Source organism: Bubalus kerabau, chromosome 6 (assembly GCF_029407905.1).
Source record: "Bubalus kerabau isolate K-KA32 ecotype Philippines breed swamp buffalo chromosome 6, PCC_UOA_SB_1v2, whole genome shotgun sequence".
NCBI classification, from domain to species: domain Eukaryota; kingdom Metazoa; phylum Chordata; class Mammalia; order Artiodactyla; family Bovidae; genus Bubalus; species Bubalus kerabau.
Window position 1 is genome coordinate 84,292,091 of NC_073629.1, and position 17,201 is coordinate 84,309,291.

Consider the following 17,201-nt stretch of genomic DNA (forward strand, 5'->3'; position numbering starts at 1 on the left):
AAGGAGATCAGCCCTGGGATTTCTTTGGAAGGAATGATGCTAAAGCTGAAACTCCTGTACTTTGGCCACCTCATGTGAAGAGTGGACTCATTGAAAAAGATTCTGATGCTGGGAGGGATTGGGGTCAGGAGGAGAAGGGGACGACAGAGGATGAGATGGCTGGATGGCATCACTGACTCGATGGACGTGAGTCTGAGTGAACTCCAGGAGTTGGTGATGGACAGGGAGGCCTGGCGTGCTGCGATTCATGGGGTTGAATCAGACACGATTCAGACACGTGGCAGACACGACTGAGCGACTGAACTGAACTGAACTAACACTCTGCCCTTATGGCTCTTTCTACCTTTGCTCATGGTATTTCATCCACCTTGAATATCCACTGTTCTTATTTCTCCAAATTCATTCTTGAGAGTATAGTTCATCCTCACATAAGCCTCCTTCATCTGTCTTGAGGAAGTAACCCTTCCCTCCTTGAATATAGCTGACCATTTATAATTCAAGGTTAGAGGCACTGACTCTCTACACAATTGAAAAGCCGGGTATAACTTATAGTCAGCCGTCCATATCTGAGGTCCCTCCATATCTGAGGATGGTATAGTACTGTAGTGTTGTAGTGTTGCTGTTGTTTAGTCACTCAGTCGTGTCCTACTCTTTATGACCCGATGGGCTGTAGCCTGCCAGACTCCTCTGTCCACGTGATTCTTCAGGCAAGAATATTGGAGTGGGTTACCAAGTTCTGCTCCAAAAGATCTTCCCAACCCAGAGCTCAAACCCGTATCTCTTACATCTCCTATATTGGCAGGCGGGTTCTTCACTACTAGCGCCACCAAGGAAGACCAGAGTACCATAGTATGTACCGTTAAAAAAGTCTGCGTATAAGTGCATCCATGCGGTTCACACCCATGTTGTTCAAGGGTCAACTGTACACATAAGGCATCCTAGCAAAATCTGAATAATAATTCTCAATAAAGTGAGGCAAGGAGGGAATCACAGTTCCCCTTAGGGACCTCACCCCAAACCTACAAAATCAGAATATTAGTCAGGAGGAACAAAATAGGGCATGCCTATTTTGAAAAGGCTACTCTGGTGTTCCTGATAGGCCACCTGCCCCACTAGATAACCACTGTCACTACAGTTATTTGATTCTGTATCTTACGTGATTCACTCAAAAAGAGGCCAGAAAATTATATACTTAAGAATGTAAAATACATACTTAAGAATTGGTAACAGTGGCTGGTTGCCTCTGGGGAGAACAAGGGAACTGGGATGGGTGGGAAACATATTTTGCAGTACTTGCTTCTGAAACTTTTAGATTTTATGTCTCGTCCATATATTATCTACTCAAAAGGAAAAGCATAAAGAATGGCACAGACTCAGGAGCCAGATAACTCCTGATGTGTTTTCTAAATTTTGCCATTTACAAGCTGGCTTAAAACTCAACATTCAAAAAACTAAGATCATGGCATCCAGTCCCATCACTTCACGGCAAATACATGGGGAAACGATGGAAACAGTGACTTTATTTTCTTGGGCTCCAAAATCACTGCAGGTGGTCACTGCAGCCATGAAATTAAAAGATGCTTGCTCCTTGGAAGAAAAGCTATGACCAACCTAGACAGCATATTAAAAAGCAGAGACATTACTTTGCTGACAAAGGTCCATCTAGTCAAAGCTATGGTTTTTCCAATAGTCATGTATGGATGTGAGAGTTGGACCATAAAGAAAGCCGAGTCTCGAAGAACTGATGCTTTCAAACTGTGGGGTTGGAAAAGACTCTTGAGAGTCCCTTGCACTGTAAGGAGATCAAACCAGTCAATCCTAAAGGAAATCAATCCTGAAGATTCATTAGAAGGACTGATGCTGAAGCTGCAAAACTTTGGCCACCTAACATGAAGAGCCAATTCATTGGAAAAGACCCTGATGCTGGAAACATTGAACATGGGAAGAGAAGGGGACGACAGAGGATGAGATAGTTGGATGGCATCACTGACTCGATGGACATGAATTTGAGCTAGCTCCAGGGGATGGTGAAGGACAGTGAAGCCTAGCATACTGCAGTCCATGGGTTCACAAAGACCCCTGTTGGACATGACCGAGCGACTGAAGAGCAAAAGCTGTGTATAATCCTGGGCAAGTCACTTCACCTACCTGACACTCAGTTTCCACATACTAAAAATGGAAAGGAGGAAATAGATGCTAACCAATAGAGTTATTCAGGAGAAATGTCTTTAAAGCAAAACACTACCCCTGGTGGCTGAGTGGGGGCCCAATACATTCCACTGCCTTCACAATTCTACTTGCTCAAACAGACTGAGGAGCAAACTCACATCTTAATGCCCTCTGGCTGTGAGAAAGTAATTTAGGAAGGAAACAAAGTGAAATTTGTCAGTCTGTCTTGTCAAAGCCAGAGAACAGGGCCTAGTCTTTTTGTTGCCCTCACAAGGGATATCACTAATTACTAATGCTTACTTTGTATTACAATTGATGGCCAGCAGAAAGGTCACCGGCATAAGCATAATGCTTCTCCCTCAAAGCTCTGTGATTATCTTAATAGTAAACACTTGCCAAGAAAGCCATCCCTAAAAATGCAAGTCTCCCCAGATGCGGGAAAACTGTTCTTGTGTCATGATTAACAGATTCCTAGAAGCAGTTCAGCTAATGCTCAAACCACTACAAAGTGCTTTCATCTCTCTCTTTCCTACAACTCCATCCACCTCAAAAGAAAGTCTTCTCTATTAACACTGGCCTGTCATACAGGGAGATGCTTCCTGAATCTAGATCCGTTAAAACAATTCCTTCCGGCTATGAAGTGGTTACCAGAGTGACCAACTAAAGACAGATAAATAATTAGAAACACCAGCAATAGTCATGAAACATGATTTTCCTAATCAGAAAGCTAATAAGACAGAGGAAAAACCTACAGCCTACATCTCAGAGCATGATACTAACCTGCTTAGAACATTCCACTGGTGTTACCTGGCACTGAGAATAAAGCCCAGGCTTATCAGCGTGGATCTCAAGGCCCTGGACTACCTACCTTGTCTTCCTCACCTAAAAACATCCTACTGCTCATTTAGTTTGACCTGGACACGCCAAAACAACTTCCATTCCCCCCACAGGCCAACTCTTTGCCAACTGTACTTGCTTTCATCATTCTGTTTATGCTCCTTAAATCATCACTTCTTACAATCACTTCCTTGCATCACTTTTACAATTTATAGCTATCTTCTCAGGTTATTTTTCACTTGTTTATTATCATGAACTGTGATACTTGTTTATTATCATGAACAGGGAAGCCCAGGGCTTCCCTGGTAGCTCAGCTGGTAAAGAACCCACCTGCAATGCAAGAGACCTTGGTTTGATTCCTGGGTCAGGAAAATCCTGTGGAGAAGGGATAAGCTGCCCACTCCAGTATTCTTGGGCTTCTCTGGTGGTTCAGATGGTAAAGAATCTGCCTGCAATGCAGGAGACCTGGGTTCAATCCCTGGGTTGGGAAGACCCCCCAGAGGAGAGCATGGCAACCCACTCCAGTATTCTTGCCTGGAGAATCCCCAAGGACAGAAGAGCCTGGCAGGCGACAGCCCATGGGGTCACAAAGAGTTGGACATGACTGAGCGACTAAGCACAGCACAGCAAACCTAGCCCAGAACCCAGGCTCCAGAAGAGAGAGGACCCTTTGTATTCTGCTCCCCACAGCTGGCCGCAGTGTCTGGTGTGAAGTAGGAGCTCTGTAAATATTACAGGAAGGAAAAAAATGCTCTCTAAGCTGCAAGCTGCCTCTGCTACTATATTATCCAGTTGTATAATCTGAGGTGACTCATTCAACTTATACAAACTTTAGGATCCTCATGTGTGAAATGGGTTTGGACAGGCCAGTTTTCTTTACATATTGCAGAGAGAAAGTAGAAACTACTAAATCAAGAACCAAACTTCCAATTTTAAGAGGATTTTTTTCAATGATAGTTCATTAAAATAAACTGTGGACATTTAATAAAGAAATCAATGTTTAAAAAAGTAAACATGATAATGTTACATTAAAAAAAGCACACATCCCTTCTCTGCCACATATATTATACAAAAGAATGAGTATACCAACTACAAGTATGTAAACATATACAGGTAACAACGAAATATGAAAAAAAAGAGCAGTGCAAATAAGGATTGCACTATTGAGGATTAATAGTGCAATTCTTCTAGTGCAAAAAAAATTTAAAAACATAGTTTTTGCTGAAATCTAGTGTGTGCATACATAGTCGTGTCCAGCTCTTTGAAACCCCTTGGACTATAGTCCACCACCAGGCTCCTCTGCCCATGGAACTTTCCAGGCAAGAATACTGGAATGGGTTGCCATTTCCTCCTCTAGGGAACCTTCCCTATCCAGGGATGATCGAACCTGCATCTCCTGCATTGGCAGGTGTATTCTTTACTACTCCAATTTCAACTAAATGTTTTAAAACAGCTTTTTTTTTTTTTAAAGGAGACTTTAATAGGCCAGAGGTTAAAAGTACTAGGAGCATACAACTGGGAAACAAAACTATCATTTATGGAACGGTTCTTATGTATTGGCACTGAGCTATACTAACTGGGGCATATATTAAATATACTTATATGTAACTTTCTACAATGTAGATATTATTGTTTGTATTATATAGAAGAAAAATTAGGCTGCTTATTTCACCCCCAAAGTATTTCCTCAAATGTCACCTTCTTAATGAGGCTTTTCCTGATCAACCTATTTAAAATTGCAAACCCACATTCTTTCCTGAATTCTTTATTCATCTTTCCTGCTTGGCACATATCATCTATGCTATATAATTTATTACTTATTTTCTATCTTCCCCTACTAAAATATAAGTTCTACAGGGAAGGGATTGGTTTTTGTTTTTTTTTTTCCTGTTCTCTTCTGAAATCCCATACCCAGTGAAGGACCTGGCACTGAGTTGGTATCAATAAATACTTGATGAATGAATGAATGAACAGTTGAATGTACTGGTGAGGTGGTTCTGAACATCTGTTCTATTCAAAACCTTTCCACACCATTATATCAGAGTGCTGCTGCTGCTGCTAAGTCACTTCAGTCGTGTCCGACTCTGTGCGACCCCATAGATGGCAGCCCACCAGGCTCCACCGTCCCTGGGATTCTCCAGGCAAGAACACTGGAGTGGGTTGCCATTTCCTTCTCCAATGCATGAAAGTGAAAGTGAAGTCACACAGTCGTGTCCAACTCCCTGTGACCCCATGGACTACAGCCCACCAGGCTCCTCCATCCATGGGATTCCCCAGGCAAGAGTACTGGAGTGGGTTGCCGTGGCCTTCTCCTTTATATCAGAGTAACTCAGTGCAAATAGATATAATGCATAGAAGCTGATCAGGAAGAAGAAAAGTAGACTGGTGGTAAGGAACTAGGGACGAAGATGAGAGAAAACATGTTCTGCCTGGAGAAAGACAATGACATTCTTTAATATGTACAAAGTGCGGTCACTGTATTTTTTCCTTAGTATAGAAAATGATGATATGGGATCTCATGGCTTGGAATATGTAAGAACAACTAAAGCTGAACTATATGATGAACTGAGCCTGAGCGAGGGCATGGTTTCCTCCAAGGACATCTCGAGTTCTAACAGCAAGCTGAAGGCTAATCAGGAAACCCCTGAAGAGCTAAGCAGATTTCTACAATCCCAAAGTACTGAGGGACACTTGGAGTTCCCAGGTTCCACCAGGGACTGGGAACTGATAAATACCTCAGACTCAATGGAATACCTGGAGGTCATGTGTTAGGAGCAAAGGCAACCCAAGAGAGTCCAAACCTTACCTGAACTGTACCTCTGCCTCACTGCACACACACACCCACACACACGCACACACGCACAGTATCTCCTTATTAGAAGAAACAGTGACTCCCTTGAACAGAGATAACATCACCTTAAGCCTTCTGTAGTTGGCATACATAATATCAAATATTCAGTCTAACTGAATATTTGTTAGGGTAAGTAGTGTAGTTATAGTACATGGGCTTTGTTGATCTGCCGGCATGTGGACTCTTCCCAGACCAGGGATCAAACCCATATCCCCTACATTGGTAGGTAGATTCTTAACCACTGGACCACCAGGGAAGTCCGGGAAACAATGTAAAAGGACTTATAATATCTGAAAAACTAACACACTCTGCAAAGCCTGCTCTGCATAGTACCTTTAAGGTGGTCAACGCAGTCAAGCCTGGAATTTTGGCATCTGAAGTGGCCTGTTCTTCCCAGGCACATCTAACTATCACACTTCATACCAGTCAGAACCTACTACATTTCCAGAAAACCTCTAAAATTAAATTCTGAAAACTTCAGGTCACAGCATTAATCGAGTTACTTTGACAAGAATTTAAAGAAAGTTCTTCAAACAACAAAAAACTGACAACAGTTTAAACAATGTGCTTACCTTTGAATATTTCTGTAATTCAGCATCATCAGCAATCTGTGTATCCAAAGTAGCAACCTAAATTCACAAGAAAAGATACTGTCAATATTTGTAAAAGCATAACTTTATTTCTTCCTGCTGCTGCTGCTGCTAAGTCGCCTCAGTCGTGTCCGACTCTGTGCGACCCACAAGGCTCCCCCATCCCTGGGATTCTCCAGGCAAGAACACTGGAGTGGGTTGCCATTTCCTTCTCCAATACATGAAAGTGAAAAGTGAAAGTGAAGTTGTTCAGTCGAGTCCGACTCCTAGCGACCCCATGGACCACAGCCTACCAGGCTCCTCCATCCATGGGATTTTCCAGGCAAGAGTACTGGAGTGGGGTGCCATTGCCTTCTCCAGGCTTTCTGAAAAAAATCTGTGTAAAACCTATATATTGATAACTCCATCTAATCTTTTTTCTGTGTTTCTAAAATCCATAACACACAATATAAAATCTCAGAGAATATTTGCTTTTTTGTTGTCATTGTTCTCCACAACAATCTTTTTTCATAAATGATTCAAAAGTTGAACTAGAAGGTGATGGGCAAATATATATACTATTTTTAAAAATCCATGACACCTAAAATTTTAATGTAATCTTCCATTATATTAAAGCCATAAAAATTTTATTCTTTTCACAAAACCAAGACTCTGGTCATTTTTATTTCTAAACCTAGGCCTTAAAACAAAGTTTGCAAGGTCATTAAAATCAGAGAAGTTTGGAAAAACTGAAGCACCTGAATTTCCACAATAAGCCCAAACCATTTCCCTAGGAGAAAGAGCCAGCGAGGACACAAACAAAGGACCTGGACCAGTGGGTGGGAAGATGGTGGAATCCTGAAAGCTTTTAATCCTGGCCTAAACCTATTGTTCTGAGCTTCAGTGGTAGACATCCACAGAAATGAATTCCTTGCAAGCAAAACATTTCACTGATGATTTGCATCTGTAAGTTGTTAATAAAATACAGTGCATCTGGAGGGAGGGGAGAAGTTAAACAGTGGTTCAGCTAAATCTTCTACAAGTACTGCACTTCAGATAAGTAGATTCTGGAAGAAAATACAGTAAGAAACACTAGAGCATGTGCACGCAGGTAGGTATGCACGTTTGTATGTACGCATTCACTCATCCATCTTGCCTGGCTTCTCCTTCTGTTGCCTCATCCCTGTCACTTTAAATTTCGAACTCCAAATTCTGTCTCCTCTTTCAAGCCCCTTGGTTATGACCTCATCATGTGATAAATTAAATTTGGAAGGGTAGTTATAAAGAGGATAATGTGCGTGTTCAGTTGTGTCCAACTCTTTGTGACCCTATGGACTGTAGCCCACCAGGCTTCTCTGTCCATGGGATTTCCCAGGCAAGAATACTGGAGTGGGTTGCCATTTCCTTCTCTGGGGGATCTTCCCAACCCAGGGATTGAGCCCACATCTCCTATGTCTCCTGTACTGCAGGCAGATTTTTTACTGCTGAGCCACCAGGGATGCCCCAAAGAGGATAAATTTTTAACCAAAAAGAGCTCATTTAAAACCAACCATTAAAAAAAACTGGTACACCAAACTATTTTGAATATTAACCACTCCAAATTGCAGAAAGGTCATTTTCTCTAGTGGGCTGCCATGTATGGGGTCACACAGAGTCAGACACGACTGAAGTGACTTAGCAGCAGCAGCAGGCTAATGACAAAATAGCTCCAAAATCTACAAAGTAAAGAAGCAGCAGTTCATGAGGATCAACTTGAAGTACAAAACTAGTGAGAAGAGAAAGCATAAACTGTTTTGACTCATGTTAATGACACTGGAAAATGTCTGACAATAGATAGTGGCTAGAATAGGAAAAAAAGATCTCCAACCAGCCAACAAATACTAATGACAAACATATGTAAGAAAATGTGAATAACAATAGAAATTTAATAGAATACTTTATTACTAACACGTTTAATGGGCACTGCAGAGGCTTTTCTAAGCGCAGCTTTCTGGTTTCATGTGGATTCATTTGGAGAAATGTAATCAATCCTTTACTCAATGAATCTAATAACAGGTGAAAGGAAGTCTAATGGACCACTGGCACTATAAACTTATACCTAACCTAAATTACTTCCTGTTCTCCCAAATACATTTGATAATCATTCTTTCATTTTTCTCATAAAACTGTAACATTCTTTGTGAAACATAGGACTAATATCCACAGCCCTTTCAGTGTACAATAAAACAAACAGATCATAAAAGCAATCATAAAAATGCCAGCAATTTTAAGCAGCTGATACAGGTTATAAATTTAAAGGCAAGCCCTCTCTCTCCTAACATTTTTCAGCCTATTGTTAACTTAAATGGTCTCAACATGAACTGAGTGTCTGTTAATTGTAACTGAAACTTGTCTGCAGTCCTTAACTGTTCTTGCAGTCTAAAATGAAAAAATAAAATTAATTAATTGATCCAATAGGGAAAAAACATAGGAAGAAAAAATCAAGGCAGGCTGGTTACTCTTTGAGTCTCCCATTTCTTTCAATTGTGCCATTAGAAGCATGACATAGAATGAGACATGAGTGTTTTTTATTAGAAGATTTTAACATACCATTACTTCATAATCAGGGCCCAGTACATTTTCCCATCTGGATTTCAGCTCATTTTCTGGAGAGTCTGGGGCTTTTTCTGGATTAAAAAAAAAAAGTTGAAGCTACTGTGAGTTAAACCCACTAAACTACTGAATTCTTCCATAACAGCACAGTTTGAGTAAGTAAAAGGGAAATGAATAAAAAGGAAAGTGTATTAACTTAGGTCTATTTAGGTAAAGTTAATTAGAGGTGACTTATAAGACATGTATAAGACTGGCGGTGACCAAACTATGAATAGGGCTTCTGCTTTTAAGGAATATTTTAAATAGAAAAGGAAATGATAAGTTATCAATGAAATCTGAATTATACAGTATATATGCAAACATCCTGTGGTTTATAAGTAAAATGTATCTGGCTTTGCTTTATGCTATGTTAGGACAAAGAAAGATTTAAGGTGAATGTTAATCGCTTCAGTGTAGTACCTTCCACTCACCCATAGAAGTGTAAAAACCTATCAAGATATCTTTACTATCAACAAGGCACACCAACATGACCCAATCAAGCTTTTTACTCGGGTGGATAGAAAAGTTTGATTTAATTCAACCAATGAGTTGCATGAGCTTTAATGTAACAAAAACTTTGGTTTTACTTTGGTTATTTGTGGCTATGTGGTTATCATACCTTTATGATTTTCTTGCTTAAGGGGAGTACTGCCTTTTTTGCACAGGTCAGATGATTTTTAAAAGTGAAGACAGATTTTAAGTGTCCTGCTTATCCTCCATATGACCTAAGCCAGAAGCTCAATGCAGTTTGCAGTCTGAATAATACCTAATAGACAAAAATCAAAGTACTAAAACTATAATTTCAATTTAGAGCCACAGTGGTAGCAGACAATAAACAGATCTCCACCTTTTTTCTTTAAGAAAAACTCAATTGTGTCACAAGAGTGGACAAGTCACAGAACACTTACCACAACTGATATAACCATCTGTCTAAAATCAAACATAACTTGCAAGATCAGCTTTTTCAAGCCTTCTGCAGACATCTAATCTCAGATGCATATAATGCTTAATTACATACTACAAATCATTGAGTAAAACAGACTAACCTCAAAAATCAGAAACTAAGACTAATGAACATTAAAGAACTTATATTACTAGATTTACAAAAGCATATCCACAAAGTAACTGCATTAACTGATGTGCTAGATTCCATTTCGAGGATAACTAACTAAAGACCCTATTAAAAACAAAATATCCTTCATGTGGGTACTGCACCTTTGTGCCTACTCTATTAACATTTCCATAAGAAATTACATTAAGAGTTCTATTAAATTTCTCACAGACACCAGTTTCTTATGTGGTAGGCTAGTTTTAAAAAATTTGTAATGTGTTGGTTGACCTGTAAGCTTAAAAACATGATATCCAAAGAAATTTTATACACATGTTTAAGATGTTTATTTCACCTACAATTCTTTTGAGTTTATTTTTACCTCAGTCATACAATGAAACCTCAGTCCTGAGTTTTAAAGCAGAGAACAAAGGCCTGTGTACCAGAGGAAAGAGATTACTTTCAGCAGCTCAATAAATTCTAGGCAACACAAAATGATCCCACACAAAAAGTGAATATTAAGATGATCTGACACAATTATTTCATTGGCAACAAAGAATATGCCAACTATTGCCACCTTGGAATGTGGATTGTTTTGAACTAAAGACAGCCAAGATCCAGCAGACTCAGGAAAAACATTCATCCCTCCCTTAACTACCTAAAGGAATTTAGCTAGGGAACCTGTACCAGAGAGAGAGCAATAACCATAGACAACTTTTTTTTTCTTTCCCCACAATATTGTGGAGGCCCCCCTGTAAGACCAGACCCTCCTAGAGTTTTTTTTTAATGTTTATTTTATATTGGGGTATAGCTGATTATGGAATAGAGAATGGCAACCCACCCCAGCATTCCTGCATGGAAAACTCCATGGATAGAGGACCCTGGTGGGCTACTGTCCACGGAGTTGAAAAGAGTTGGACGTGACTGAGGATCAAGCACACACTAAGCACGCAGCCAATCAACAAAGCTGTGGCAGTTTCAGGTGAATAGAGAATGGACTCAGCCATACATTCTCCTCCAAACTGCCTTCCCATCCAGGCTGCCACAGAACACTGATCAGAGTTCCATGTACTATATTCAGTAGGTCCTTGTTGGTTATCCATTTTAAATATAGCAGTGTGTACAAAACCATCCCAAACTCCTTAACTATCCCTTCCCCTCAACTTTCCCCCCAGCCCCATCCCCACAACCTCATTCTCAAAGTCTGTGAGTCTGCTTCTGTTTTGTAAGTTCACTTGTACCATTTCTTTTTAGATTCCACATATAATGGATGTCATATGATATTTCTACTTCTCTGACTTCCTTCACTCAATAGGACACTCTGTAGGCCCATCCACATGGCTGCAAATAGCATTATTTAATTATTTTTAATGGCTGAGTAATATTCTATTGTGGGCTTCTCTGGTAACTCAGATGGGAAAGAATCCACCTGTAACACAGGAGACCAGGGTTCGATCCCTGGGTTAAGAAGATCCCACGGAGAAGGGAATGGCTACCCACTACAGTACACATGCCTGGAGAATTCCAAGGACAGAGGAGCCTAGAGGGATACAGTCCATGACATCGTAGTCAGGCACGACTGAGCAACCAAGCACACAATACTTCATTATGTATACATATCACACCAGAGACAACTTTTTTAATCTGAAAAACCTATCTGCATAGCTGGGCAAACTTCTAATTATCAAACATCTGCTCTTCTTATCATCCTGTAAATTACTCCTCCCATTGGAAGGCCCAGGGCCCCATCCCATTCCTTAGCTCAGGATAGCATAGAAGCCTCAATTGCCCAACTTGCCCTTAAGGGCTCACATTTTTATGGGACTCCTACACATAGAAAATTTGTGTTTCTCCTGTGTTACTCTTTCTTATGTTAATGTAATTATTAGACCAACCAAAGAAACTAGAAGGGAGGAGGGAAAACGGGTCTGCCCCTACAGCAAAAAGAGTTAACATCATAACAGTTGGAAGAATTTGGTCTAACTCTCTAACTGAAATTATATACATTCATTAAAAAAAAAAAAAGGAGTGAGGTTGATCGTTTGAGCAGGTATTTCTAAAAATATTTCTCACTTTATTTTTTTTTTTACTGTTTGTTTTTTTTTTTTCTTCTTTTTTCTTTTATGCTGAGCCTCATGGCATATAGTATCTTAGTTCACTGACCAGGGATCAAACCTGTGCCACACGCACTGAAAGCAGAGTCTTAACTACTGGACCATCAGGAAAACCCATATTTCTAACTTTACAAAGTATTTGACTTTCACTTGATAATTCATGGTTCACCTATCTGGGCTCACATGAATTTAAATAGAAAAAATCAACTGCAATTTACTTGGATCAAAAAGAACAACCTAAATTTCCAAACAATATGAAGTTTTAAAATTTGACTGAAGTGTTTACTCCTTCCTTCAGGCCCTTCTTTCCTGACAGAAGACAATCAAAGCCAAAAGTCAAAGTGTCTCTGGACATGGATGAAGTTTAAGCATTCCATTTCACTCAACTGACAAGCCTTTCCTGTATGCATTTGTACAGGGAACTGAGTGAGATTTTGACTGAAAATGCGTGTAGAATAGAGTCAACTAGAGTAGCAAAGGAAACATACAACAAAGCCCAAAGGTACTCATCAATTAAAAAGAAAATGAAACAATAAATATATAGCAACTGGGAAATTTGGCAAAATATATAAAAATGTATACACTATTGTTATGGTGAAAAGGAAATATTACTATATGTATACAGATAGCTATATCAATGTTAATACACAAGCTAAAGTATGCAGTAATAAAAAATGCTGACATCATCACACTAATAAAAATGTATTCAAAATCAACATAATTAAACAGTGACTAAACAAAAATATGCTTATTCTCAACTGCCATAAGTGTTAAGATGCTGATATTAAGAATATCTTATTTTATATCTTCAAAAATGCCTCTAAAATTCTTCACATTATGTTAACTATAAAGAGAGAAAATGGTTAACAAATGATAAAGTCAAATTACTGTGACTGCTTTGAATTGAATGCTTTGTGCCTACCCAGTATTTCTAAGGCTTGCATGTTGTCATTTTTTAGATCCTCCATTCTTTCTTCAGTTTTCTCCTCCTCATCCAAATTAGTTTCCGTTTCCACTGCTCCAGTCAGAAACAAGGCTGGTGTTTTTGGTGGTTCTACCACAGTTCCTAAAATAGGAATTGTTAATTTGAATCACTATCAGATGAAGATCATATTTAAGTAAGCTTATTTCACTCCTGTTCTTCCATTTCACAACCTTATTACAAACATCTCAGGTAACTACACATTTTATTCCTTTATTTAAAATGCCATTTGTGATAATGGCTCAATTCTTTAGAAAACACACTTGTAGTATTAGGCCACCTGATGCAAAGAGCCGACTCATTAGAAAAGACCCCGAGGCTAGGAAAGATTGACGGCAGGAGGAGAAGGGGACCACAGGGGATGAGATGGTTGGATGGCATCACCGACTCAATGGACATGAGTTTGAGCAAACTCTGGGAGACGAAGGACATGGAAGCTTGGCATGCTGCAGTCCATGGGGTTGCAAAGAATAGGACATGACTGAGCAACTGAACAACAAGTGAACAACAAGGAACTAGGCGACAAGAAGAAAAAAGCAAGGTAAAGTTTATGACAAAGCAGGATGACAATACAGCCTTGGGGAGTCGGGGAGGAGGAGAACCCTGGGGGCCATAGCTCTCATCTATTTGCCATGAAATGATGAGACTGGAAGCCATGATCTTAGTTTTCTGAATGTTGAGTTTTAAGCCAACTTTTTCACTCTCCTCTTTCACTTTCATCAAGAGGCCCTTTAGTTCTTCTTTGTTTTCTGCCATAAGGGTGGTGTCATCTGCATATCTGAAGTTATTAATATTTCTCCCGGCAATCTTGATTCTGGCTTGTACTTCATCCAGCCTGGCATTTCGCATGATGTACTCTACATACAAGTTAAATAAACAGGGTGACAATGTACAACCTTGATGTACTCCCTTCCTGATTTGGAATCAGTTTGTTGTTCCATGTCCAGTTGTAACGGTTGCTTTTAACCTGCATACAGATTGACCTGCATGCATAAATAACTACAAGTGACTTACAAAGTATTCCTACAAAAATATTGAACTCAGGCTTCCCTAGTGGTCCAGTGGTTACAAATCTGCCTTGCAATACAAGGGACACTGGTTTAATTCCTAGTCCGGGAAGATTCCACATGTAGCAGAGCAACTAAGCCCATATGTCACAACTACTGATCCAGCACTCTAGAGCTGGCAATCTAAAACTACTGGAACCCATGTGGTGCAACTACTGAAGTCCTTGCACCTAGAGCTCGTGCTCTACAAGAGAAGCCACCACATTGAGAAACCTGCACATTGCCACAAAGAGTAGCCCCTGCTCACTGCAACTAGAGAAAGCCTGTGTCCAACAATGAAGACCCAGCATGGCCAAAAAACTAAATAAGTAAATAAATCTCCTGGTAGCTCAGACAGTAAAGCGTCTGACTACAATGTGGGAGACCCGAGTTTGATCCCTGGGTTGGGAAGATACCCTGGAGAAGGAAATGGCAACCCACTCCAGTATTCTTGCCTGGAAAATCCCAGTTATTGGGATTGTTATTGATATTTCTCCCGGCAATCTTGATTCCAGCTTGTGCTTCTTCCAGACCAGCGTTTCTCATGATATATAGTTTCTCATGCATATAAGTTAAATAAGCAGGGTGACAATATACAGCCTTGACGTACTCCTTTTCCTATTTGGAACCAGTCTGTTGTTCCATGTTCAGTTCTAACTGTTGCTTCCTGACCTGCATACACGTTTCTCAAGAGGCAGGTCAGGTGGTCTGGTATTCCCATCTCTTTCAGAATTTTCCACAGTTTTTTGTGATCCACACAGTCAAAGGCTTTGGCATAGTCAATAAAGCAGAAATAGATGTTTTTCTGGAACTCTCTTGCTTTTTCCATGATCCAGTGGATGTTGGCAATTTGGTCTCTGGTTCCTCTGCCTTTTCTAAAACCAGCTTGAACATCTGGAAGTTCACAGTTCATGTATTGCTGAAGACTGGCTTGGAGAATTTTGAGCATTACTTTACTAGCGTGTGAGATGAGTGCAATTGTGCGGTAGTTTGAGCATTCTTTGGCATTGCCTTTCTTTGGGATTGGAATGAAATCTGACCTTTTCCAGTCCTGTGGCCACTGCTGAGTTTAGGTAATTACTATTAATTTTCTCTGGATAATGATATCATGGCTATTTTTAGAAGCTGTACACTGAAATACGTAGGACTAATGATATCTACAACTCACTCTTAAATGGTTCAGAAAAAGCTAAATAGATGAAGCAAACATGGCTAAGTTAACTGCTGAAATCTAAATGATGGATTTTGTGGTTATTTTTCATATCATTTTCCAATTTTCCTGTGTGTTCAAACATTTTTACAATAAAAAGTTAAAAAAATAAGTTAAAACTTCCTACATGAAACTTAATATGACCTTAAGATCTTAATATGACATTTTAAACCACACTTTTGTTGTTGTTGATGTTGTACTGGATCTTTGTTGCTGCATGCAGGCTTTCTCTAGTTGTGATGAAAAGGGGCTACTCTTCATTGTAGTACTTTGCAGTAGCTTCTCTTGTTGTGGAGCACAGGCCCCAGACACTCAGGCTTCAGTCATTGTAGCGTGTGGGCTCAGTTGTCACAGGGCTTCAGTGGTTGCGGTACATGGGCTTAGCTGCTCCGCAGCACGTGGAATCTTCCTAGTTCAAGGATCGAACCTGTGTCTCCTGCATTGGCAGGCAGATTCCTATCCACTGTGCCACCAAGGAAGTTCCATAGGATTTTTTAGAACATTCATCTTTTAATACACACTGAATGTACAGCCCAGCGCCAGTAAAACAAATGCCAGCCAGATGCTGCTGATGTAGCTTGGGGAGGAGAGTTACACACTAGGCAGAGTGCAAAGTACAAAGCAATACACGATTGTTTGTGTGTTACAAATAGTATGCAAATTGATATACAAATAAGTAGACACAAGGTATGCAAATAAAAAGAGTTTAGAGGAGAAAAGGTAAGATTTTTGAATGGCAGGGGAAGGTATCACTCAAGAGCTAGAAGCTGTGCAGTCCGTTTCAGTAAAATAGACTTAACTGCTGCCTATAAAGAAGGCACACAGAGATGTGTTAGATGGGGCAGTGGATAGAGACATAACCACTCCCCTACATTACAGTGGCCACACACAAAACAGGTGACCACAACATAGTATGATAAATGCTCCAGCAAAGTGCTCTTCAAAGGGCACTAAAGGGTATGAAACACATAGGAAGGACACCCAAACCATGGAAGAAGTGCAGATTTAGGGTCAAAACCTATCGCAATATAAATTTAAAATGTAGGCATGCCCAGTAAAGAACTGCTGATTCACAGATGACACAGTTCATTTGATACAGCAGACTAAAGCCAAGGGTTCTATCAGAGATGCTGAAAATTATTATATTGGTATAAATATTTATGCAAACCTTTTAAGGTCAATATAGCATATGTACAATTTGTATTATTTAACCAATTTTAAATTTCACACATACAGTGCAGTTGACAGGGCATCTATCTTTCAGCAGCAAAATTTCCACTCTCATATAAAACTTTAAAAGTTCCAATGTAAGTATCAATATAATTCAATATCAGTTGAAAGCAAAAGTTTCCAGAATATAATAATATATCTTCAGAGAATGAAAAAAAAAATGTACTCAACTTCTGACAAATTCTAGTGAAACTATTTCCTACTCAGTAGTTATGTAAGTAGCCATTCAACTTAAATTGAATGTGTTCCCATAATTACCAAATTTGTTGATCTATCTGTAAGTTGACAATTAAAAATTGGAATGCATAGAATTATGTATTTGTTCCATAAATCTACTATTCTTATAATCAAAATAACAATATCATTTTATAAATCAAAGTGTCCTTGACAGAAATCCACGTTTTATTTTCTCTTGCTATAGTTCACAGAGTAAATCAAGAAATATTAGAATCAAATATTAGAAGTAATATAAAACCTGAAGTTTGCAAAATGTCAAAGCATTAGACAAATGAGA

The 17,201-nt window shown here is 39.5% G+C and overlaps 1 protein-coding gene across 4 annotated transcripts in view; it reads right to left on the reverse strand.

Annotated features, from left to right (window-relative positions):
- The window catches only part of PATJ (PATJ crumbs cell polarity complex component), a 383,451-nt gene that overhangs the window by 309,718 nt on the left and 56,532 nt on the right, over window positions 1-17,201 (reverse strand). For all 4 annotated transcript variants that reach the window (XR_008715910.1, XM_055585657.1, XM_055585656.1 and 1 more), the window contains exons 12-14: window positions 13,142-13,285; window positions 9,016-9,092; window positions 6,430-6,486 (exon numbers count right to left, since the gene is read on the reverse strand). Coding sequence is in view for 3 of the 4 variants with exons in the window: in XM_055585657.1 (XP_055441632.1) it covers window positions 6,430-6,486; window positions 9,016-9,092; window positions 13,142-13,285 (278 nt within the window). In the remaining variant the exon portion in view is untranslated. The remainder of the gene's footprint in view (window positions 1-6,429; window positions 6,487-9,015; window positions 9,093-13,141; window positions 13,286-17,201) is intronic.